The 25,816-nt window shown below is 33.5% G+C and overlaps 2 protein-coding genes and 1 long non-coding RNA gene across 21 annotated transcripts in view; 1 reads left to right on the forward strand and 2 right to left on the reverse strand.

Annotated features, from left to right (window-relative positions):
- Window positions 1-1,557: 1,557 nt before the first annotated feature.
- On the reverse strand, window positions 1,558-8,143 carry LOC146527766 (intraflagellar transport protein 81 homolog). Its single transcript, XM_085205126.1, has 11 exons — window positions 7,930-8,143; window positions 7,493-7,698; window positions 6,709-6,896; window positions 5,942-6,063; window positions 5,636-5,767; window positions 5,190-5,321; window positions 3,832-4,032; window positions 3,039-3,158; window positions 2,774-2,947; window positions 2,302-2,688; window positions 1,558-1,746 (listed from the first exon to the last, which is right to left on the reverse strand). Exons 1-11 carry the CDS (start codon window positions 8,074-8,076, stop codon window positions 1,579-1,581), a joined length of 1,977 nt encoding a protein of 658 aa, XP_085061252.1. The 5' UTR covers window positions 8,077-8,143; the 3' UTR covers window positions 1,558-1,578.
- Window positions 8,144-9,401: 1,258 nt separating this feature from the next.
- The window catches only part of milt (trafficking kinesin-binding protein milt), a 29,080-nt gene continuing 12,665 nt past the window's right edge, over window positions 9,402-25,816 (reverse strand). For 6 of the 19 annotated variants that reach the window (XM_085205160.1, XM_085205159.1, XM_085205158.1 and 3 more), the window contains exons 2-13: window positions 24,506-24,939; window positions 22,140-22,216; window positions 21,633-21,797; window positions 20,150-20,348; window positions 17,394-17,524; window positions 16,173-16,262; window positions 14,452-14,657; window positions 13,484-13,666; window positions 13,017-13,159; window positions 12,493-12,669; window positions 11,948-12,098; window positions 9,402-11,767 (exon numbers count right to left, since the gene is read on the reverse strand). In XM_085205160.1, coding sequence (XP_085061286.1) covers window positions 11,029-11,767; window positions 11,948-12,098; window positions 12,493-12,669; window positions 13,017-13,159; window positions 13,484-13,666; window positions 14,452-14,657; window positions 16,173-16,262; window positions 17,394-17,524; window positions 20,150-20,348; window positions 21,633-21,797; window positions 22,140-22,190 — 2,235 coding nt within the window. In that variant the 5' untranslated portion in view covers window positions 22,191-22,216; window positions 24,506-24,939 and the 3' untranslated portion in view covers window positions 9,402-11,028. Of the gene's footprint in view, window positions 11,768-11,947; window positions 12,099-12,492; window positions 12,670-13,016; window positions 13,160-13,483; window positions 13,667-14,451; window positions 14,658-16,172; window positions 16,263-17,393; window positions 17,525-20,149; window positions 20,349-21,632; window positions 21,798-22,139; window positions 22,217-22,676; window positions 22,819-22,845; window positions 23,044-23,090; window positions 23,686-24,505; window positions 25,093-25,816 lie in introns of those variants that run through there. The other 13 variants (XM_085205167.1, XM_085205166.1, XM_085205150.1 and 10 more) reach the window with 7 other exon arrangements.
- On the forward strand, window positions 23,670-25,053 carry LOC146527768 (uncharacterized). The gene is made up of 2 exons (XR_014879199.1): window positions 23,670-24,165; window positions 24,198-25,053. It is a non-coding gene; the product is annotated as an uncharacterized LOC146527768 (long non-coding RNA).

The following is a 25,816-nucleotide window of genomic DNA, read 5'->3' on the forward strand; positions in this document are numbered from 1 at the left end:
AAATATCTTAATGGGAATTGAGTATTTAGCTTCCCGATGTATCCCACCATAGCATGACGAAACCTGATATTAAGACACTCCGTTCTCCACTTTCAGCCGAATTCTTGAGGAACTGCATGTTGAGTGGTGGAAGTTAACGCCGCACTTTGCCTCGTTACCAGAGAAAGGGAAAATATTAATCTGGGACTGTAAACGAGACGACCCCTATGGTTATTTGTAATAACATTAAATAATAATACATTACATAATATCCCTATCAAAAAAATGCTTGCAATGAATAAGCATTTCACACAATTTCCCACAAGAATAATATACATTCATATATTCATAAAACAATATGTCACTCCGAAGGCAATTTTAATATTGTATACATAGGTGCTCTACATAGAGAATAAACGATTAACTTTTATCAAAATTACTTTGGGCTTAGAGAAGGGATGGAATCAGGTGTCGTGTTAAGTATAAAAAATGTTTCTTGTACAAAAAGCCACTGAGAAGTTGTCGGAATGTCGAAATCGAAAACCTAATAGATTTTTATGTGTAAATCCTACAGGGGGCCCTGTACCTTTAAATGATTATATTAATTGAAATATATGACGTACCGCGGTAAAATACAAAAAATACTATTGACAGGTTCTGGGATTTTACCAAATAGGGTAATTATATAGGTTTATACATATAATATCATTGTATAACACTAAAAAGGAAGCATTTTGATTATATGCACATTCCTCATTCAATCATCCGTCGTCCTTATCATAATAATAATAATAATCCTTATAATCTTTGTCCGGATGTCAACGAACTTTATAGTAAAATTAGGAGGCTTCCCTATAGTGAATTTGAATACTATTAACATTTAATTTTAATCAAACTAGAAGTGAAAAAAAATTGTACGTAACATACTCCCTACTTAGTGAACGTTTAATAATGAATATGAATGGGACAGTGCTTCTCATTATAGTTAAAAGCTGATACTGGATGGTAAATACTGATTTAACTTTAGGCCTATGTTACAAAAGGCAGATGTCATCGGAAACCAATTATTTTACTCATTATTTAGCGTCATTAAAGAAAGATGCCACAAAATAAAAGGAAATTTGAGTTAAATGATATAATTGTGAATGATCATTCAATCCGTGTTTCTTGTTTATTTTTTATTGTGCAATTTCCGATATGAATAGAAACTTAATTCAGTTTTGATCGGAGCGTGGCACTCGGAAATGGTACGTGACTAAAGTTTCGACGGGAAACTCATCTACATTGCAAATTAACTTAAGATCAACGCCATCATAGAACAAAATAAAATCTGATAAATGTGGTATACAATGTTCTTGAAATTAAATAGCGAAAATAAATAACATTAATTAACATACAGTATATAAATATTTATTACAGTCTGATATTAAACGTTCCGATCGTCAAAAATCGTTTAAAATGTACCTACTCAATAATATTTTTTTTTATATACCTTTATTTTAAAGAAAACATATTCTATTTCTTCATGTACATATTCTTCATATATGAGTACTTTTATTTTAAATAAAAATTGCCATAGAAATATATAGCAGTATGTATTTATGAAAGTGTAAGCATCTGTGAATGCTGTGTGATATGAACCCGCTCCTGCCTCGCAGCAAGTTCGCGGCGCGTCTTTATTTTGCAGCGCAATAATTTCAGTGCATTTTGCCATAAGCGCGTCTGCTCCTCCACCGCACCTTGTCTCGAACTTATCATTCTTTGTTCCTAAACAATAAAAATATATTATATTAAAGGTTCTAGTATACAGGGAGGAAGAGGCAGCGCTTCTTTTACTGAAACTGCATATAGGGTAAAATATTTCAAACCCAAAACTAACGAAATTAATCAAGGTACCTCAACAGTTTTGACGTAGGATTTTTTTTCATTTCACGTTTTTATCCATACCAGTATTTCATGTGACGCACACATACGTGTGCGACACATGAAATACTGGTATGGATTGATGTTATACTTTACAAATGGCGGTTTATTTTAAAACGATAATTTTATTATTTATTATGTTTGAAAAAATAACATTTACATTTTTGGGAATTATTTTTTTCTGAATTATATTACGCGTTTATAGAGTAGTTAAAACTGAGGCTTCATTTAAAGTGGTGCTGACAATTCCACTCTGTATAAATATTATTTAAACCATAGTACAAAAATATTTATACATGACTATTGCCTAAATTCAGAGGATAATATATTAATGCCTAATATATTTTTAATTTTTTTTATCAATTAAAACAGTTTGAAAGTTTATTGAATTATAAATACCTCTTCTAAGTTTTTAACGATTTCTGTAAAGTCAGCGACCCTTTTCTTCAATGCTTCCATTTTCGAAGGTTTCCTTGGCGATTGCATGGAGTTTTTCATTTCAACCATGACGACTTCTTGCAAACTTTCAGCCTTTGTAATTTTTTGCCTTAAACTTTTCCATTCATCTTCCTTACTATTCAATTGGTCAGTCAATTCTTTAACACGATTTCTTAGTGGTTCCATTTGTGATGAAATATTAATGGATGTAGCTTCGTAGACTCTCTTTTTTTGTTCGTATTGTTGTTGGATTTCTTGAAATTCTTCTTTTATAGGCTTCACCTTATCCGCCAAAGGTTGTATTTCTTGTCTCACCTGGGATAACTTTTGTGCCGTTTGCGCTACAAGCTAAAATAATAATTTCATTAAAATGACAAAAAAACTAATAAAGCAAACTATAAATTAAAAGATATTGTATAATTATTAAAAATACCTGTGATAAATCATGTAAAGACTTCTCTTTCAAATCATCAGATTTATCTTGAACTTTCTCGATAATATCATCGTCGTCAATTTTCATTTTCTTGTGATTCACGAGAGCCATTTCCACTGTAGGGTCGTTGGTATTTAAAATATGTAATGATCTTACCAGTATACCTGCTTCCACCTTCAATCCAAAAAATAAATTATTAAAAATTATTATTTAAAAAGTTTTCCAAAATATTACATTTAATTTACCATAAAACTGTAACATATACCTTGTATGTTGACAGATTAGCTCTCTGCCTTTTGTAGAGGGTACTTTTTGTACGCAAAGAGTTAACGTACTTCTTCAATTCTTCCCCTCTAAGCACCATGTCTCCAAGGAGTTGCTTGACCTATTGTAACATATAATAATGATAAATATTAAAAATAATTTCCGTAGAAAACTATAACATCTCTAGATCATAAATCAACAAACACAAGAGAAATGGATTACAGATACATTATCATTTGATGGCTAATCCGGATCAAAGATTGAGCCCAACATCATTCGGAAAGAAATAGTATAGAAGTTATCGGGGCCGAATCTCCCGACACTTCGACATAATGACCTTTCACTTGAAATGGAAATAACGTCTTGATATCTCGATGGACTTGCTTTGCGGCAAATCATTTTGAACTAAGTACTTTTAAGATTGAAAAATAGAATGTGAATTCTTCATAATTAAGATAATCATACAACTTTTATTATATTGTAATTACGACATTTATCGATCACAAGGAATAAAATTAAACATCAACGGGACAGTACCAATACAATTCAAACAGCGATACCGACTTATCACTCAAATGAGCCAAGCTTCAAAGACAAAGAGACGTCAAAACAAAACTATAAATTATAATATATAATATTATATGAACACGCATAGTATTGTATTTAAAATATATTAAAATGCACATTATTATATTATTATAAATATAAATACATGTAGAAGTATTTTGTTTGTTTATAATTACTACACAGAAATGACACGTTTCACAGAATAGATAAAGAAGAAGTTAAATGACCTGCGATCGCAAATCAGCCAGGGTGGCTTCATGGTCTTTCAGCGTGGCAGTGAGCTCGTGGACGCGCGTGGCGCTCGCTTCCTTGTTGCGTCTAATGACCGCCGCTTGCTGGCGGAAGGGCGCCAGCTTGTCCTCTTGCGGGTCTGACGCAGCGAGACGACGCTGAACGAGCTGTTCTATTTCATTGTTTACAGCACTAATCTAAAATGTCAATCAATCTCTAATAATAATAATAATCGATATCTAACGAGCCCAGTGGGGGCTGAGGAGGCGTAAAATGTAATTGTAAACGCAACTGATTGTGGTCCTCTCTGATTGTGATTCTCTCTCTCTCTCTTCTGGTTGATGTTTTGCTCTGGTGTCGAGGCAAAGCGCGGAGTTGAATTCCGCCCCCCAGAATCGAAACGGAGTGCCCTAACACTCCTCTGCATACCCTGCTGTGTGCGGGATACAGCGTGAAGCTAATTTAAATTTAATCAATCTCTCACAGCTCTCACGCTCTAAGATCAATCGATAATCGTTATTGACTAAACAGTGATGTAGAGTTATATTATGAAAGTTCAATAGCCACGCATACAAGAATAAATAAAATTTAGAACAACTTATCCTAAAATAATATTAAACTAAAACAAAAATCTAATTTTAATATAAAATTGATTAATATTTCAAATAGGAATAATAATCGATAATAACCTAAGATAAACGTTTAGATTAGTAAGGTGAGATTTTGGATACAAGCATTTATTATATTCATTTTGTTGAGATAAGCGAAGCAAAAAACAAATTTTATGATCGTTTTTGTTTTACACTTTTCCCGTATATGCTAGCTTTCTCCCGCAGAGTACGAGGAAAGTTCCAACTTAAAGTAAACCTAATGAAAGATTCTATGCTATAATACAACATAACCAAACGTTATTTTTCGCAACTGAACTTATTACAATATTCATATTTTAACATAATTAATAAATAAAAAAATATGTCATACTTGAATTCATTTAAGATCTGGCATTTAATTGTCTTTGATTGTGATATTAGTGTAACTATTTATTTATTATGGGAAACCATGACCCAAAAAGAGAGCTATTTTTTTCGTATACTTAACCATAAATTACGACCGAAATCGATCCATACTTCGTAGCGTATTCGCTAGAGGTTTTCATCAGTATTAAGTTAACTGTTCAAAGTAATTTAAACTTCGTCCCGTAAAAGAGGGGGCAGGAAGTTTAGGAATGTAAAAAGTATTCGAGAGTTCCGACGGCCAAATGAAGCCGCGGGTAGAGTACTAAATTCTTTAGTGCCTTATCGATTGTTACGTAAACTGAAATATTGCAGTATTTAAGGGTTTTGGTGATAAATACCTTGTCTTGTGCCGTAATTAAATCTGATCGAGTTGGATGCTGCTCCGTGGCAATAGATTGCATAATATTTAATTCCTTCTGTAAGCTTGAACTTTCTTGTGGCAGTTTTTCTTTCTTCAAGTAGCTGTTTAACTGAGACACAAAAAAAATATATAAATTAATTAAAAATAATAATGGGGCCGACGTGGCTTAGAGGCACAAGCGTGTACGAGGACTGTAACGTGAGGTTACGGGTTCGATTCACATTCGGGGGAATGAATTATTGCTTATCAATATTTTCATTTCTTCGCTCTGTTTCCATATATGCAGAAAGTGGAGAACAGAGTGTCTTAGCTCTTGGTTCCCTTTGCCTACTCTAATTACCTTTGTAATAATCGTAATATAATGTACATATAATCGTATAAAATAATGTACTAAAAGAGCAGCCATTCAATAAACATAATAACCTGTATTTCCTCCTGTAAATGTTTAATAACGTCGGAAACGCTCTTGGGAGTAGCGCTCTGGCCATGTATGACGTTTAGATATCGTTTGAGCTGCTCTAATGCTGTCTTTAGTTGGGATTGTTGCAAATTGTACTGTAAATTTAAAATATTTTATAAATATTTGTTACATCAGTATAATAAAGAATATAAGGATTCAATGAATCGAGGCATAAAGTAATTTTTGTGCAGTCGCTATATTATTAGTTTTTATATTTTACTATATTAATATTATTTACTTAATTGATAAAAATGTTTGCCATAGAATACCTGACTCTCCAACTCCTTTGCTCTGTCTTGCTGTACCCGCAAAAGTTTACTCATGTTTAGTAGATCTTCCTTATCTCTTACATCGACTAAGTGAACTTGTACGTTCTCCAGTCTCTTTATAACTAAAACGATTTTTAAGAAAGCTATATTATAAACACTTTGTGGGCATAATTAAATATTTATATAGACTTTTTAAAATATATCAAATAAAAAAATTACACATCTAGTCTGGTTCTCCACTTTTACAAAATATTTAAGACACATTTTGTGTTTAACTTTGGGTTTTCCTGTTTTGCTATAAATTCTTCAATGAAACTGTAAGTTCCTAATATGCCGTAACAACAGTGTTGGGATTTCCTCGCACTGCATTATAAACCACCTACATTAAGAGGCATTATATAATATTCATATTATATAGCACGCGCACTCTACTTTAATTAACTTAGCGAGAGTTAAAAGTAACGAATATTTAAAATTATGGCTACAGTCATAAGCTTCCATTTTTGTTATTTTTGAGATTAATATAACATTTTATGAGTATATGCTTTAACTATATGTATAAAATAATATTAAAAAAATATATAAAATGTATGCAACTTTAATATAAAATGAAATTCTATGCCTTTGGAAAAAACTTAAAAAGTCATATCGTATTTTACATTTACAATTTATCAATTATACATCATTGTTGTTTCACATTTACAAAAAAAAATAGAAAAACAAATTAGTTATGACATTAGTCGTCAATATTATAAAATTAACATTACCTATGTCTCTTTCAACGGCCATTTCTTTTATGTCATTAATAATTTCTGTAGCATTTTCTTTTTGCAATATTCTCGTTCTTTTGTGGACATCCTTGAATTCGTTTATAAGATTTTGATATAAATCTAACAAATCTTGAACAGTACTGTTTCGTGCTACGTCGGCAGGTATATCAGGGATTTTTAAATATCTGTAATATGATAATTAGATAATTTTTAATTTACAAGTGTATTCGACGACGATAATTACGAGGCCAGTCGTGGCGCAGGGGCACAAAGTGCAAATGTAAAATCGACTGGTTGTGAGTTCGATTCCCACTCGAGGAAATAAAATATTTATATTTTTATTTCTTCGCTTTGGTGTCAAGGCAAATCGCTGCGTTGTGTTCCGCCACTTGACACGCAATGCCTCTAGAATTCGGCGGAAAGTGGAGAACGGAGTGTCTTAACACTAGGTTCCCTCTGCCTACCGGGCTGTGTGCGGGATACAGCGTGAAGCTGATTTATTTTTATTTACAAATGTATTACAAAATTATCATAAAGAATATAAGGTCCTTTATCTATCTCTGTTAGGAGGGCAAAGGTACCAGTAATATATAATTTAGGTACCATTCATAAAAAGCTAAAGGTAAGGATTTTAATAATATTAAAATCGTAATATTTTAGTCGGTACACAACTGCACTTCAATTAACATTTTTTTTAATCCTCTTCTAAGAGAGATCTCTTAAAATAATGATTGTGCTACACAAAATAGCTAATAACTATTATTTAAACACATCAACTTACTTCGCAAGATATGCAGTATTCTTAACTTGCTCTTTATTCGATAGAAGCCAGAATAAGACATGCTGAATTGTCATCGAGTCACCTGCTAAGAGTTTTGATCTGAAAACCGCAGGTTCCACACCGCCTGGAGGTCGATATTTAACGCTTCCTAGCATTTCTAGTAAGCGCACGGTGACAGTCTCTGGATCATCCTCACTTATGTTTATCTAATTGAAAACAAAATCATTTTTAACCGCCTTCAATAAGAAAGTAATAGAAAGGTGTAAATAATATACTTAAAAAACATTTTTCTTATGTAAAAGAGGAAATATAACATATTATAATATTTTTCCATGTACCTAGTGAGGGAGGTACATTTTGTTATTGTTAAAAATAAGAAGAGATAGATGAAGCATGCGAATAATATTTATATCTGTTATATCTATTTGAAAACTTACCTTTTCTCCAGCATTGAAGCTCGCTAGCAAGTCGACGAGCACTTGCAACAATTGTTTTTCATTCAAGGAGTCAAATTTTATCAAATCATAATTTCTTCCCAGCGCGACATTTAATTCTTTAACTACAAATTTCATTTGTTCAGTCATATTTAATTTTATCTTGTTGTATATATTTTGTTTTAAATGCAAACAGAACGTGATGACTCGTTGTCATAGTTTGTGTATAATTTTCAGGTTGCTATGGAAACTTATGTAATTATCCTACAATTCTCAATAAAGGAGGTCATTTGTGCCCCAATGCGTGACTGTAACACGATGTTTGTGGGTTCGATGCCCATTCGAGGGAATGAATTATTATTTCTTCTTCTGGTATCGAGACAAAGGGCGCTGTTGAAATCTGCCACTCAACATCCAATGCCTCCAGAATTCGGCAGAAAGTGGGTCTTAACACTAGGTTCTCTATATTCGGGATACACCGTGTAGCTGATTTGTTTTACTGTAAAAGACAATAAACACTAACACTAATAACGTTTTTTATTTACTATTGAGATTACTGTGATATACACGTGGATAAGATCTAGACAGACTAACATACGTTAAATAATAAAATACCCACGATAATATAACACGCTTCCCAATAGTGTATTATCATTACCAATCCGTATAAAATAATCAATCGATAAATGATCGATCAATCAATATTATTTATAAAGGATCTAGCTCGATACGCATGGATAACTGCACTGGCTTCTAATTAATTATTTTTAATATGATTGATTGTTTTTTTATTTGATATAGCAAAACATTATTTTTGTCTCTATGCCTTAGAGTACTTAGTTGTTTATGGGGGTAACCCTTAAAGTTAAAGTTTATTTCCTCGGTATCTATTAAAAATATCTTAATGAAATTTAAATTGAATATGGCTATCTGTAAGCTTATTTTATATATTTTTTCTGATTTTTAGGAAGATATATTTTGAAAAAATTAAGCATAATATTTTTCATATTCCACCCTGTGAATAGACATTATGCACATATTATATTTTAGCAATCTATGTTATAAGTTACAAAAAAATCGAAGTAGAACATATGTCGAAATAAAATAAAAAACGTCATAGTCCGTGCATGAACATTTAAGATATTATTATTTTCCGAGAGTGTTTGTATTTAAAATTATTTTAATCAGATGTAGACATGGCGTCTTAATCATTTATGCTTTTTATTTCGTATCGATTACTATCGGATTGTCTAAGTATTTTTATCATAACTAAAGTTACATTTAGAAAATTCAACTAAGTTACATACACACAAACACATTATTGCTTCAGGTTCTGGCAATTTTTTTTAATAAATAAAAATAAGAAGTCTTCTTCATCTCTATTGAAGAATTAGAAGATCAAGACGAATAGAATATGTAGTAAGATAGAAACTATTGAAACAATACCTATATATATAAAAAATAAAACACTCATAAATTGGAATAATTTATATTTCTATTATCATACAATTATTTCTATCATATTGTTATCATCAATTCTCAACATGATATTTCTACACTGTACAAATTTGTGCCGAATCCACAGTGTAGTAGAAAATCGGAATTTAACACAATCGAAAACAACATACACCTCACAGCCTGCCTGACCTAGATTACTCCATCTCCATAAACATTTTTTAATTGCAACACTATTTGCTGAAGCGTTAACACAAATTAAAAATAACCTAATTCCCTACTGACTCTTAAATTAGAGCTAAATGCGTGTGATTATCTAAAATCACACATCAAATGAAACCTTACTGACATATCTAGCACCAACAGGTTGGAGAAGTAAACTGCACAAAGGGGATGAATGTTGTATAATTTTTATTAAAGTACTAGGAAACCTAGATAATTATAATTACTATTTATTAGCATTTGTTATAATTATAATAGATGTAATCTTCTCCTTCCCGATTTCACTTAAACATAAATAAATAATAAAGCTATCAAAAGTACAAATAAGGGACTGAACAAAAGTTCTGTGACTATTTTCTAATTAACCAAGTTTAACGACTTCTTAAGCTATGGCATGCACCATTTTATATATAGACCCTGAGTTAGTAACAAAGTTTACATAAGAACCAAACAGAAAATTATATTATTATAAACTGCTTGCCAAAGTTTTTATTAAAAATTAAATAAAAAGGCCGAATTAGATTTGAAATTAACCGGATCATCTAAGTTTTTATCATTATGTACTACTATTTTTTGTAAATTTACAGTAACATAAATAATTTGTACTCTTCTAAAATAATGGAAATCTTATTATTTACAATGTTATCATGATACATTTATGATTCTTCCGTTAGTGATATGATAAGTAATTATATTTTGTAAATGTCAAAAAATTAAATAATTATACAAAACTCACAAGATAAATGAAATAAAAAGATAAAAAGTAATTTCACCTAATAATACTTAAAGGTCAATTGTTATATAAAAATTCTATCATAGAAAAACTTCTCTTATAGTATACCAATGATTAAAATTAAATGTGATGTTTAGTTTTGTTTTGCATATTTGTCGATTTATTAGCAATGATGATTATCCAACTTGATATTGTTCCAAAGTGTTAATTTGATTTTACAACTTCAAAGTACATAATATTTTGAATTAATACTAATGATTTCAAAGGAATGTGTGAGAGAAATTTAAGCTACTATGTTAAAATTTTTAGATTCCAATAATTGCAAGTAGTAAAAAGATCTAATCAGATTCACGATTTTACAGTCTGTATACAAATGCAAAAGCAATTTTCTAAAATCAATAATGGACTACAAAACAAACAAGGTCAAACCTATAAAAAAACAAACGAATATGTGATCGAAAATATAAAATTTTATAAAATATAAAATCGTCTAGTCTGACAAATGTCCCCTAATTTTTACGCTGCTTTCGTAAAAAAATGATTATCTAGATCTAAATCACAATTAACAAAATCAATAAGGCTCCGCCTCGGAATCGATCGGATCGCTACAATCGACGCGGCTCGCCTCGCATGCGACCTCGCCGCGCGAGCTGCGACCTAGCGACAGTCCGTTCACTCTCGCACGCGCACTCTCACAGTAGACCACCCTTCCGACCGAAGAGAAAGGTGCTGAGAGTGCCCAGCGGCGACGGTGACGCCTGCGCGGGGGACTGCGGGGGCCGCGCGGCCGGCGTTGCGCCCACCGTGCCCAGGTCGGTGCGCGGCCGCGGCGCCCGTACGCGCGCCCTTCGCGCCGTGCCCACCGCGTCCAGCGCTCCGCGCCCAGGCTGCGCGGGCACGCCCAGTGGCGACTCGGGCGCGGCGGTGGCAGGGGCGATGGGCGCAGCGGGGGCGGCGGGCGAGCGCAGCGTGCGCTTAAGGCACGTGAGCTGTTCCATGGGGCTGCGGTGCACGAGGCCGGTGTAGAGCGAGCCGGGCGTCTGCAGCGCCAGCGGGCCGGGTGAGCCGTCAGCGGCTGGCGAGGCGAGGTAGCGACGGCGCAGGATGGAGGTGCCGCTGGCGATGAGCGCGTGCAGAGAGGGTGGCGCGTCGCCGGGGCGAGGCGTGGGCGGCGGTGAGGCGTCGGGCGAGCCCAGCAGCGGGCTGTTGGCGGGCGTGGCGGTGGGCGTGAAGCGTGGCGGCGCGGGCGGCGCACACAGCGAATCGCGGCGCGACAGCACGGGCGACACGGCGGCGGACGAGCGGCGCGAGGTGAGGCGCGAGCTCCACGCGCTGCCGAGCACGCTGCTGGACAGGCTGCTCATGCCGCTGCTGCAGACGCTGCTCACGCTGCTACCTACGAGGCTGCCATCGTTCGGATGTAAGACCGTGCTGTAGTGGAATGAGAACGGAAAGCTTAAGCAATGCTAATAATAATTACTGTAAACACTACGCATATGAGAAATAAATATTTTATAATTAATCAAAAATGTTATTAAGCTTACATCAATAGCATTAGCGTTATATATCGCAACAAAATATTTTAGGAAACAGGTATATGGTTAAGAATACCTATTAGTATATGTATAGATGTGACTGGAATGTGGTAATCGCAGCATGTCGTCATCTTCCTCTACATCTGATAGCCTATATATTCTCATCCCCAATGCTTGCGCTGATCGGGAACCTCTAACACCAACACCTTCTTGGTCTTCTAGTAAACCTGCAAGTTAATTTTAATTATTTATTATTTCACAGCTATTACAAATTATAAACAAAAAAACCGGTCAAGTGCCTGTAATCCGTAACAATTTCAAGATTGTGGTTCAATAAGAGGTACAAGTTATAAAAGTTGAAAAACTGATATAGGTTTGTGTCGATTTTTTTGTTTTTTTTTTTCTTTATTTATATTGCAAGCTCTCACTTCTTCCCAAATTTCATGATTGTAGGGACCGTGGACCTGGGACACTTTATAAGAATTTGAGCTTTATACCTGCCCGCAGTTGTGAGATAAATGGTCATGACAGACTAACTAAAAAGTCACCTTTTCAATAAGGGTTCCATTTCCATTTCTTTGCTTTTGAAATACGGAACCCTCAAAAAATCAAAACACTTACCCGACATGGTTGGTTTAGCAAGCTGAGCCCAAGTGTGTAGTGTGAGAGATCCTTCTAGAGGTTTTACGATCTGCAGCTTGTGCGGTGTTCGGAAGTGAGCGAGGCCGCCCGCCGCTCCTGCGCCCCACACCGCGCTCTCCTCGCTCGTGTCCCTCTCTGTTATATAGGTTTCAAATTCTGTATATAAATGTTTAAAAAATGTATATAAGCTTATCTTAATTAGTAATTTTAACAGTTGTTTAGTAATTTTATTTTAGTTCAATATAATACATTTAGTTACTATCGTTGCGCAGCGACGCAACGTTTGACTAAAAACGCGACGCGTTGCGTATTCGAAGCACACAAGGAAAATGAAATATTTACAGTTCCTCGTTCCGGTAACAAGGCAAAACGAGTCGTTCCTGCGACGAAAAGTCAAAGTTTGACGGGAAAAATTCCAAATTTGAAGACAATCCGGTCTTAACACTATTCTACTCTGCTATACGTGGGACGTAGCATGTAGTTAAATAACTAAAACAACTAACCGTTTCGTCTCTTTTGTCTTATGACGTGTGAAGCTGCTAGGGAAGCACGTCTTGAGTTAATTTCTTGAGGCGTAAGCCGCCTGAGCGCCGCTGCTAGCTCAGCGGCGCCGGGAGCACCGGGCACGCCCACGCCCGTGTTACCGCTGGATACACAATTAGCTTTATTAATTTTTATAAGTAAACAAATTTTATTACTTAATATCTAACAATAACAAATTTTAAAATATCTTAATTTCTTTTAAATGTACATAAACTATTTTAAATATTTACTTGTATACAATTGCCTAAATGTTTCTCAAAATTGATTGTGCATGAATAACTGAAATGAAGAAGTTAATGATAGTGGACGAGGCGATAGAGCTATGTCTCTACATAGCGTAGCGTTTGGCACTTCGGTCTCTCTGACTACCTCGCAAGGACTCTCTGACTACAGCGTGAAGCTAAGTTAAGTTATCATATGTACTAACGGGTATAAGTCTTCCGACTCCGTATCGGAGATATCTTCAAGTAAGGAGTCGGAGAGTGCCGGCTTGGCAGGCGCGGAGGGCGGCTTGTACACGTTGGACGTGTCCGTGTCGGAGCCCGCCAGCGACCCGCCCGACCACCGAGACGCGCATTGCACCGTTTCGAATACTTTCTGCATACTCGTGCTAAATAAACAAAATATTAAAATTATAATTAAAGAGTAATATCTGATTATGTACAATGGATGTACGTGTAAACAAACATATGATTTATTTTTATAAATCAACACAACGGCATGTTACAATTTTTTGTAACAATAACTTGACAAAATATTTTTAATAATTTTAGTGTTATTTCCGTTTCACGCACACAGCAGGGTACGCTAAGGGATTTTGCCTAGACACCAGAACTAAGATATGAAAATATAAATTTAAATAAATATTTCATTTCCTCAAGTGGGGATTGAACCCACAACCATTCGATTTTACAGAACACATCGTGCCCCGCGCCACGATTGGCCTCCCTGGTTATTTCACACTATACAGGGTATACAGGGTGGAAGAGGCAGCGCTCCTTTTACTGAAACTGCATATAGGGTAAAATATTTCAAACCCAGAATTAAAAAAAATAATCAAGGTACCTGAACAGTTTGGACGTAGGATTTTTTTTCATTTCACGATTTTTATCCATACCTGTATTTCGTGTGACGCACACATACGTGTGCTTTGACAGGTAAGTGTGTGCGTGCCTATGTTATACTTTACAAATGGCGTTTTATTTTAAAACGATAATTTTATTATTTATTTTGTTTGAAAAAATAACTTTTTCATTTTTGGGAATTATTTTTATTCTGAATTATATTGGGCTTTTATGGAGTAGTTAAAAATGTGATTTCATTTAAAGTGGTGCTGACAATTCCACCTGTATAAAAATTAGCTCAAAATTTTTAACATTTGAAAAAAACACTAACTGCGCGAGAGGGTCCCCGATGCCGGAGTCGAGGCTAAACTCGGAGTAAACGGAGGAGTGCATCTCGCGGTGTAGACTGGCGGGCAACAGGCCGGCCGCCGCTGCCACAGACGGCATAAGCCCGCGCGTGGCCTCGCCGCGCCGCCGCGCCGCGCGTAGCTGTTCCTGCGCCTCTGCCAGCAGCGCCGCCACCTCTGCGTACCTCTCCTGTTTATATATAGCATTTTATCTTAAGCAATATGTCTGATGACTACTTCTACTCTTCCTCGGGAGAAAAAAGAACAGTGTAAGCCCTTATAGCTTTTGTTATATAAATAGGTACATATTGTTAGAACTGAAGAATTGTACCTTCCTTCATCAACTCACCCGAATAACTAGATAGTATACGATGTATGGTTTTTTGTCATATAATTCATTTTAGCATCACGCTATGTGTTGAAAGTGGGAAAGGTGTTTCGCTTCTTTCCCACTGTCTACCCAATTTTCAAGACTGTGTCGAGTGGAAGAATTTGACGCCGTGATTTGACATACGCCCAATGTTAATAATGTATCTCCTATCTCCAGTTAACGTCAATCTTGTATTGTTCGACATGTCTATCCAATCACTAACCTGCATGCCATCCTCCATCTCTGTCTATTTCAATCTATGGTTGCAATTTATGGATTAGGATTGATTATTAACATTGGCCGATAGAGAAGAAATGTAGATAATTGATTCCCCCGAGTAGAAATCAAAGTCACGACCATCACATTTACAATCAGACGCTGCACCACTGAACAACGATGACTTTAGAATATCGCCTACCCTGCTGATATTGATATGAGAAAGAAGCATGAAACTAAAAAGAATATGACATGCATTACTCTTTAAATTTCAGAATCCTAAATTAACACTAACAATAAGACAAAATACCTTAATCGTTTGATATCAATTATAAACGACACACACACACACACACTAATTGTTAGTGACCATTTATGCATTTTATTGTAATTAACAACTGCATTGAAGAATTACAACACCCCAATAAAGCAATGCTTTTACAACGATTCGAAAATTTAACAGAAACTAGACTGAACTAAACTTATGCATGTAAGAAAAGACTCCGCAATAATTAATAACAATTACTTCAAGATGAAGAAACACATTGTAATTTATGTACATAATCGAATACTTTTCCTAGCGTGAGACAACCGTAAAAAAAGTAACTACACCGCAAGTTCTTTGTGGATCTCATTGCTTTATTTTCAATCAACTCATAAGTAAGTCTTAAGTAACTCTTAAAGCACACAGAAGGAACCTGAACCATTTTTGCCCATTTTAAAATCATTGTGTGAAACAATGTGTTTTATATTTTGAGAAACATCTACATACATTATAGATACACATATTAAAGATATTAATATTTTCACGAGTGAGGTTTGAACCCACACCCATTGTGTGTCAGTCACGTCCACAACACGATAATGTCGAAACATGACTATCACGACACTCATTATTTACTTGTAAATTATATCTCGTTTGCAAAATAACACAAGGTCAAGGCTTTATATTCAACTTAAGAATTTCCTTATGAATGGAAAATTGAGCAATTTTCCTTATGTTCTTTAAAACTGAAACGGATAATATTTTGAAATAAAATATTTTCCTTCTTTTAGTTGTTTTTTTATATCACGCAAAAAAAACTTGTAAACTACTTGTAGTTAGTTATATTTACATACCTTTGCATCAGCCAATTCTGCAGCAAGAGCATTTTGGTTATCTTTTGTTATTTCTAAAATTCGTAATGTATGTTCGTGTTCTGTTGTCAGCTGAAAAAAAATGAAAATAAGCATTTTTTTAAAAATAATATAAAACCTTCCACTAGCAACCGGCCCGTCAACAAGTGTGAATGACAGCCGTAAATTATGTTTTTTTAGGTCATTAGCTGTCGTAATACATTGTGTTTGCCTAAACAATTAGGCAACCGTGTTAAATGAAAATACTACACATTACTTAGTTACTACAACAAAAGTTATTAGCAAAGAAGTTTTTTAGCGTCACGTTGTATCCTAGCTGGGTAGGCAGAGGGAACCTAATGTTAAGACATTCCGTCCCCCATTTTCCGCAGAATGCAGAATGCTTTTGAAGACGTTGCGTGTTGAGTAGCGAAACTCTACGTCGCGCTTTGCCTCGACACCAGAGCGAAGAAATGAAAGTATTAAATATTTCAATTCCTCCAATGGTGATCGAACCCACCACCTGTCAGTCTGCAGTCCCACTTGGTGCCCCTGTGCCACGATATTCCGCAAACTAGTTCAATTACATAAGTACCTTATGTGTACCGCGCGCGGTACCTGGTTATAGCTGGAGTGCGAAAAGAAAGTAATCTATGCTAACCGAATAATTATATTTTATCTCATGTGACAGCATGCAATAGTTGCTCCAATTAAAATTTAAAACGTGTTTGCTAACAGTTTTAATGAAGAAGTATATTCATATATTCGGTGATTTTTACGTTAAAAATGATTTAAACTCAAATATTCTCGCTGAAAATGAGAACAATTGAGATAATTTTAATCTCTAGCCATTTATTTACACAAAAATGTCAACTCATAAGTAAGTACTAATAATACTTCAAATTTAGTCATTATATACATTTTTGTAAATCTTTAATACAAAAAACATATGAATAGTTATCATAAAGTTATGTAACAACAATAATCTTATATGTATAAATCTTAGTACTTTTTATATACATATGCGATATTTCACATTACAATAAATGTAAAGAATATTTAAAATACACACGTACAAAATGTTTATTGCTAACAATGTAAATATTGTAAGGTACCATAAGTTCAGAATCTCAAATTAGTGCGAACTCAACCAGTAATTTTAATAAGTAATTTCACCTTTACTAACGTCGAAATAAAGTTTTGACAATGGCGTATAATATTTACCTGTTGCAGGTTCCTCTCGGTGACTGTGAGTCTTGCATTGGCACTGTCAAGTTGGTACTGTAGGTCTGACGCGCGCTGTCGCTCCTCCGTGAGCTCGGAGCCCAACACATTAGCTTCAGAATTGGCACTCGCTAGTAAAAAAAACAATGTTTATTTATACAATATTACAATCAATTTCAAATAACATTTTCATGAAAGGACTAGAAAGATAGAAATATTTATGCTTGATAATAATAATACCTTTAAAGTAATAAACATTGTGTCGGCTCGAAGCCAGATAATTAATTATTATCAATTGGAACAGAAATTGTTTTAGTGCGTACTTCTGATGGATTACCATTTATCATTGAATAATCTTAAAATTATAATGTATAGGTATATCAAGCAATTTAATAATATATCAGCAATCTTAAGTGCAAAAATAATCTGCAAAATATTTCTTCACGGTTGTTAACTTGTGTCTTCATTGTGATAATAGGTACGTTAGAACAAGTATGGTCTGACAGGGTGCAAAACTTAGAGGAAAACACGCTGCTAGGCCACCTTGTTCTACCAAAACCCATGTTTCCTTATCCTTGTTCTTTTAAAAAACATACTGAACAAAATATAGCGTAAATACACTTAAATGTATGCTAATATCAATACAAACAAACAATAGCATACATTTTTTCCTTATCACGTTTAACTGATTAGAAGAAAAACATTGATACAACATAAGAGTGCACACATGAAGTGATTTCCAGTTTCTTGACGTCATCGATATATTAAGATTTAGTAAAATATTATCGTTTCGCTTATACTTCGTAGGGTTATAAATAATGTTTTTAGGTAAAAAATAATGAATATATTTTAATATGGCAACATTTCATTTTATAAAAAGGGCTAAAAAAATTCCAGAGTGATAGCTAGTATTTAAAAATTTACTTACTTTTTGTTAAATAATTCTATACGAATCTTTGTTTCTGAACACACTATAATATAGGTAATATTCAGTAATATTGTACAATCAATATGGCTGCTGTCACAAAATTGTGAATTATGTTTTTACTAGTGCGTTAATAAATTAGCATCAAACGAAATCAATTCCAAGAAGACATACAATTTAGAATATTATTTTTATTTTATAGAAAAAATAATTTGTTGAATAATATAATATACAAAACAAAAATCTAAGAAATAAATAGGTACCAGATACCGATTATCACTCCACTCCCCATCTACATAGTACATAAACAAAGTACTTAGTCTAATACAAAGTACATAGTAGACTTTAGATAAAAACGAACCCTCGATTCGATTCTAATCTAATGAATGCCCTAGATTGATGAGAAAAGTGGTGCGATGACCAGTCTTATCAATAAAATTATTTCACTTAATGGTTTCTTTTGTTATTTTATTACTATTTTTATAGGGTAGATTTTAATAACAGTGTTAAATAATATCTATGCTAATATTATTTGATACAGTCATTGTTAAACCATTTAATTTATACTATTATTGGGGACAAACCATGGTACAATAATGACTTTTTATAAGAAGTAGTTGTATTTCCATATAATATAAATACAAGATATATTATATGGAGATACAACTACTTCATAGAAATAACCAATAGCAAAGTTCAACAGTACCTCAAGGTCTAATTAAATGACAAAGTAAAAGGTAGAACACAAGCACTTAGCCAAGTGTTGTCCCTGTTAAAATTAAAAACTTTCGATCACACCTGCCATGAATTAACATTGCAAACAAGCAGATGTGTAATTTATTACATGTTTTAATGACATACCTTTGTTCTTCTGCAGCTTAAATTATGTTACTTAATTGTTCTTTCAGTTTAAAAGCAATAAAAACAATATATTTATATCTTAAGCACTATTTGTCTTTAGAATAAACTAAAAATATAATATTATAAGCGAGCATATATGTCATTGTCATTTTAGTTATTAAAATATAGTATAAAAATAGACAGGAATAATTAATTAAAACAGTGTAAATTACAATCACAATTATATCAAATGAATTCATTTTAGCAATATAATCATTTACATCAGTATACTCACAGATATTAATTAATAATCAATATACACTGAATTGCTAGAAAATATAAATTAATATTAATTAAATTAAACGTTAATTGAAGTTTCAGTGTGAGTAATGTAATTGAATTATATTGCTTATACAAATAAAAATATATTTCAAATATTTCCTATTTCAAATATGACTAATTCACTTTCTAATCTATTTCTTTGAAATGATATGATAATACAGATTAAATCAATACACTTTCGTAGCTTTAATATACATAAGCCCATCGTGATGCAGTGGGCCGGCACCTGACTGGTTGTGGATAAAATCTTTGTGAATAAAAGAATTCCATTTTCACGCTAAGAGAAAGCGATGTTTCAAATTCAAAAAAAGGAGAATGAATTATCTTAATACTAGGTTCAACATACATACACTGTTATATGAGGGATATAGCATAAAAAAACCAATCAAGTCCGAGATGGCGTCATGCATTGAACGTACCGGTGCACGGCACAACAGATCTAACTTTACGGAGAATAAAATTTATAAAAGATGACAAATTAAACTTAAATTTGCGTGTATTCGCAATGTATAAAATGAACTATAAACTCGCGTAAGTAATGGTGTTTTCCGTGATGTGCCTATAAAAAACGTCTTTTTTCTTTCCTAAGATCAAAGATCTTAATACGTAATACTATTACATAGGTACTTACTATATATGTAATACTTACACAGCTGCGCCGCGATGTCCCTGAGCAGCTGCCGCTCGGCCAGCTCGGCGGAGTCGGCGCCGGCGGCGAGGCGCGCGGCTTCCTCCCGCAGCGCGCGGTTCTCCCGCTCCAGCGCGCCAGTGCGCCGCTTCAGAGCCACCGCCGTCGCGTCCTCCTGCTCCTCTGTGGGTGAACCCTCCTCTGTATCATTGGTTAATATCTGCAAATATATTATTAGTGTCATTTTTTATGTATCTGGCAAATAGTAGGGTCGGCGGAGGGAACATGGTAACCTACTGTTACAACACTTTAAAACATTTTCATTCCCCACTTTTCGCCGAATTATCGAGGTATTGCATGTTGAATGGCTGAACTCAACAGCGCGCTTTGCTTCCCTACCAGAACTTGGAAATGAAAATATTTAACTCCCTCGAGTAGGCATCAAACCCCCAACTCGTTGCGTTTATAGTCATGCTTGTCCACTTGCCCCTACGCCACGATGGCCTGTAATTTGCTGTAGCTGATTCATTTCTAGAATATGTTTTAAACTTTATACATCTTTATGAATGATTAATTTGTAAACGTTAATTAATTCTATCCAATATAACCTACAATAAATATTAGTTATGCTATCAACATTCACTTGGGCTTACGATATGATCCAAATATTAAAAAGATAAAATACCGAAGATATTTACAAAAAAAACAACATTAATTACCAATGATTGTAGATATGTGAAAAATAGTAAAGTAACTACATGTATGTAATATATTTATTTATATTTAAACTGCTATGTCTAATCAATATTGTGTCTGCTTCTAAGATAACAAAGACATTTGCATTCATGTACTTCGCTTTAAAATTTAATATAATAGCTTTATGGTAATTAATAAATTATTTATCTTCAAATACTTATATAATTTTATTTAATAACAAAATCTAAATGACATAATATTGTTGTTCACTTAATTATGAATATATATATAAATACATCTCTTTGCTAGAAATCTCAGAAAGAAGATAAATATAAATGGTGGTAAAAATAACCTTGAAAAATACATAACCACGTTTACATACGAAGACGATGCGAGGTCAAATTGTGAGTCATGTGAATATATTTTCTCTTCATCTTCGATCACTTTGCAATTCATTATTCAATTGTAAATCTTAAATGTAATAATACAAAATTATTCTACTATTTCACTATATAATATAACATTATTTTCTTCTTCGCTTTACGCTGTGTCACTTATATTGGAGGGTATGCAAAATTTAAAATTCCTAGCACATGTAGTTTCTGAGATTTAGTGATGAGTGAGTGACCTTTCGATTTTATATATATAGATTAGAAGATGGCTGTTGATGATGATGATGATGAGATTAGAGAAAATGAAAATAAAAATTTCACCGTATTCAAGTGTGTACTACTTGAATATCGTATCCGAGTATTCAATAATTTGTGAAGCGAGTATACATAATATAGGAAATAGATAGATAACGAACCTGTAGCAGATCACTCTTGGTGCTGAGCTCGTGCCGCAGCTGAGTAATGAGGTCCCGCGCACCGCGAAGCTCGCCCTCAAGCGACGTTACACGAGACTCGAGCCTTCCATTCGCAGCCAGCAGTTCCTTTCCAATCCGTGCCGTTAGCTCTAAGTCTTTTTCTTTCTAATGATAAATATTTTTATTAGTCTCGAAGAAAAAATATAGTAGTATAAAACATAAGCAAATAATATTATTAATCCTGAAACACTGTCAAAAACAAAAGATGTTCAAATAACATTCTGTTTTTGTCGTTTTAAAATAATTGTTGGTATTGTACGTTTGAGTGTATTTCAAACAAAAGATAATATACTTTCAAGTGGACACTATTAATTGAGTAAATACATACTTTATTATAAATACAGCAAGAAATAATAATGTTTTATTTTACCTAATTACTTTTTAATATGTCAATTTACAAATGTGTTTAACATTTATTATGTGTATATTATATATACATATACTTACTTCTTCTAAGAGCCTTGTTACCGCTTCGATGTCATTGTAGGTTTTTGTCATTTGGCTCACCCTGTTGCTGCATAGAACTGTCAAAATACAATAGTTTACTCAATTAAAATAAAATTTCTAATATGCGATATATTTACAACTTGATATTAGATAAGATAAATTCAACTATACACCTTTCCGCTACGTGATAGGTTTCATTGAAGTTAAGTGAAACGTAACATAGATAAAAGTAAAAAAATAAATAGATATACAACAGTATTGTTTAGTACGATTAGCTTTTTAAAATAAAAACTACTATAAATATTTAAAAGGATTATCTTTTGTTTGTTGACAAATTAAATGTCATATATACATTTAAGTTTACAAGAGTATCACAATAGTATCAAATGACTACTATGAAGTGTTTTCGTTAAAATGTCTTTGTATCAAACAATTGGTAAATAATAATTTAATTTTGAACTATCTAATAAATAATATAATAAAATAGGATAAATTTTAAATGAAGAACTCGATTTATTTTTTCAATTTTGTACTTACTTGTAAAATATACAAATCTATCAATATGACTTAACTGTTAATGAAATAAGAGAACATTTACATACACTGACTGTTGCTAAATAAATTTAAATTTAAGAAAGAGGCACAGAACATTAACTAATAAAAAAATTGATGTTATTTTTAAAAGGCAGAATTTTTTAACATTTACACTTTAGATATTGTCACATAAATCCAAACGCGTGATGCCTACAAATTCAAGCAGAAAAGAGTGCTAATATTATCTTCATAATCACACAAAAATAAAAAATCAATGTGGCCGAGTGTTAGTTCCATATAACAGAGTATTTATAAATGCACAACCGATTCAGACAACAGATAAGATATTTCCAATATCTACAAGACATATTTACTTATCAGCCAATTTAAGTGTAATAATCAATAACAATAACTGACCAGCACAAATATCTTCAATATTTGATGTTGAAACGTTCATGGGATCTTCAATTCATAATTCATAAAGAAATAATAAAAGCTTATATATTCATAATTTATATTAACGAAGACGTAACGAGTGTTACATCAAAAAATAAACTAAAGTGCGTGCCTTTCAACACTAGAGTGCACTGATCGCTCGAGTTGGTGACTGCCTGCGTATTCAAAGAACGCGCACCAGGCTCACGAGACAGGTAGAATAAACTATGCTCTATTGTGTAACATGAGAAAACTGGATTACACAGAGTCAATAAACATTTTTACAAAACAATAATCATTTGGTGCATTTCATTGCATTTTCATTGATTTTACTGATCCCAAATCGTTCCACCACTTTTATATGCAGAAATATTTCTGTACATACATGAGGTGGGTTAGTACATACTTAATACTTATATAATAGAACAGTACATATATAAGCAAAATATTTATATAAATGATTGAAAAATTTACTGCCAGAAAAAAGTTTATCCAAGTATATGTCAGAAAACATGAGTCAATGTCGTATTTAGAGTTTGGCAGGAGTTTGTATTACAACGCATCACATAATCTTATGGCTGATTCGCAATAAAAATAAAATCGTACATATCTGAGAGTTGTTACAAAATATTAATTAATTCAGTTGAATGTAACAATACCGCTTTCTATTAAAGTAAAAACTGCCTACTAGTGGGAAAAACGATCAATAATAGATGCACCCACTCAATGCTGCGTTTTGTTCCCACTCTCGTCATACACGAGTGTGTTGTGATCTGAGCGGATATCGATTGTGTTCTCAGTTCATCGTTAACAACAATAATAAGCTTTCATAATTTTAATATTCACTTCCGTACAAAGTGAATTTGAATAAATTAATTGAATAATTAATAAAAAAAATATAATTTAATTTTTATGCCCTTTTGTGGCTTGCTTTATCAATTAATATCGTTGTATTTATAACTTGACAAGTTACATAGGTGGTGCTATAATAATTAATTTAGTGAGAAGCAAATGACCTGGAAAACAAGAAAGATAGATGAAGCGACTTTATTTAGAAGTATTTTTTATTTAAATATTCCATGTTATAAGGTATTAAATCAGATAGAGTTGAACAGATGTTAGAAGCATGAAGATTGTACAGCCAAGTGTTAGTAAAATAAATGATAGTCCTGTTGTGATAATGTTAATGACAATGACATAATAATATTAACTACAATCGTTTTGCACAGATAATGTAGTTGTAAATTGGAAGAAGGGTTTTATATAGAAAAAAAACAAAATTCGCTTTGGTTGCTAAAAAAAGCATGATAATTAGAAAACCAAACCAATAAAAATTTGATGCAAGCGCATGAAGAAGTGTTCAGAAGTGTGTTTACACCGGCGGATCATGGCTGTACCTCGATCAAGTAGTAAAGTCCGTATAACGCGAAAGTAGAGTCGGCCGAACCTGTCCCTGGCCAGATGATAGAGGAAGTCGGGGTATTCGCCGAGACACTCTCTGAGCTCCGCGTCGGAGAGGAAGCTCAGCTCTTGGAAGAGCTCGCGATCGAAGCCGGGCGGCGGCGAGGCGCGCGAGCCTCCCGCGCACCCCGCGCCCGTGGCCGCACCGCCCTCCGCCGTGACGCGCCCGACCCGCGGACATCGGCTCCGCCCGCCTCACGCCGGCGAAGAGTTTTTTTCAGGCCGTTGGACACTTTTATATCACTTCATACGACCACACACTTTAATATCACAAGTTTTATTTAAATTGTATCCGTCTCCTCAATATTCTCTTATTTGTCTGTTGTTTCATATTTCCACTAAGTAAAAATGAGTTTACTACTGGTCGACACTGTTAAATAATTTCGTAATGCCTTAATTATGATTATAACAGAAAAAAAATATCTCTAAGCATGTAATAGACCGAAGACGCAAAAGGGTGTTATTAGACTGAATGCTGATACAATGCTATTATTTTATTGCACAAAACCAACTCGTAGGTTAACTATAAGATAAGATAATTAAAACATTGCTAGCAATCACTAGTGGTTAATACCCATTGATTTCAAGTGTTTAATTTAGACAAATGTACGTTAAACATTTAACATAGTAAGTTTTACAAAAATAATTCTGTCATAAAAAAATATTCCATATTTACGGTTATAGCAGTGATTTTACGTTTCAAATAATATATTATAATTTATTATAATGCAATCACCCTAAAGATTCAATTAGAAAACTGATGATATAAGATTTAATATGGCGGAGGTATTTAAAAATGATGGTTTCTCATTATTAAAAATGTAAAACATTAATATCCCTCTTAAGGAACCTTTGTTATTAATAAAATCTTTTTATGTATTCATTATAATTCAAATTTCATGTTACAAGAGAATGTAAGAACGCCATAAAGGTCGCCTTGCACGTGATTGCACTGACGTAAATCAGCCTTGTATAAGCCAGTATAAAGTCAAGATATAATACTTTTTTATTAATAATATATTAGTCTTACTTATCGCCATTACTGTATGAAATATTTATATGCTACATAAGAGAAATGAAAGTTAAAGTAATTCGTAATTGACTCGCACAGGCAAGAAACCATTCTCTCATGTGGATATTTAAAAAGAAGGTAGAATACGATATATATATATTTATTTTAGATTTTAAGCCGGCTCATCTATATATATATAAAAGGACTTGTATAACATAAGTCTAAGTATTTATTT

This window comes from Heliconius melpomene, chromosome 20 (genome assembly GCF_056956725.1).
Source record: "Heliconius melpomene rosina isolate 202511_hmr_F chromosome 20, ASM5695672v1, whole genome shotgun sequence".
Taxonomy (NCBI): domain Eukaryota; kingdom Metazoa; phylum Arthropoda; class Insecta; order Lepidoptera; family Nymphalidae; genus Heliconius; species Heliconius melpomene.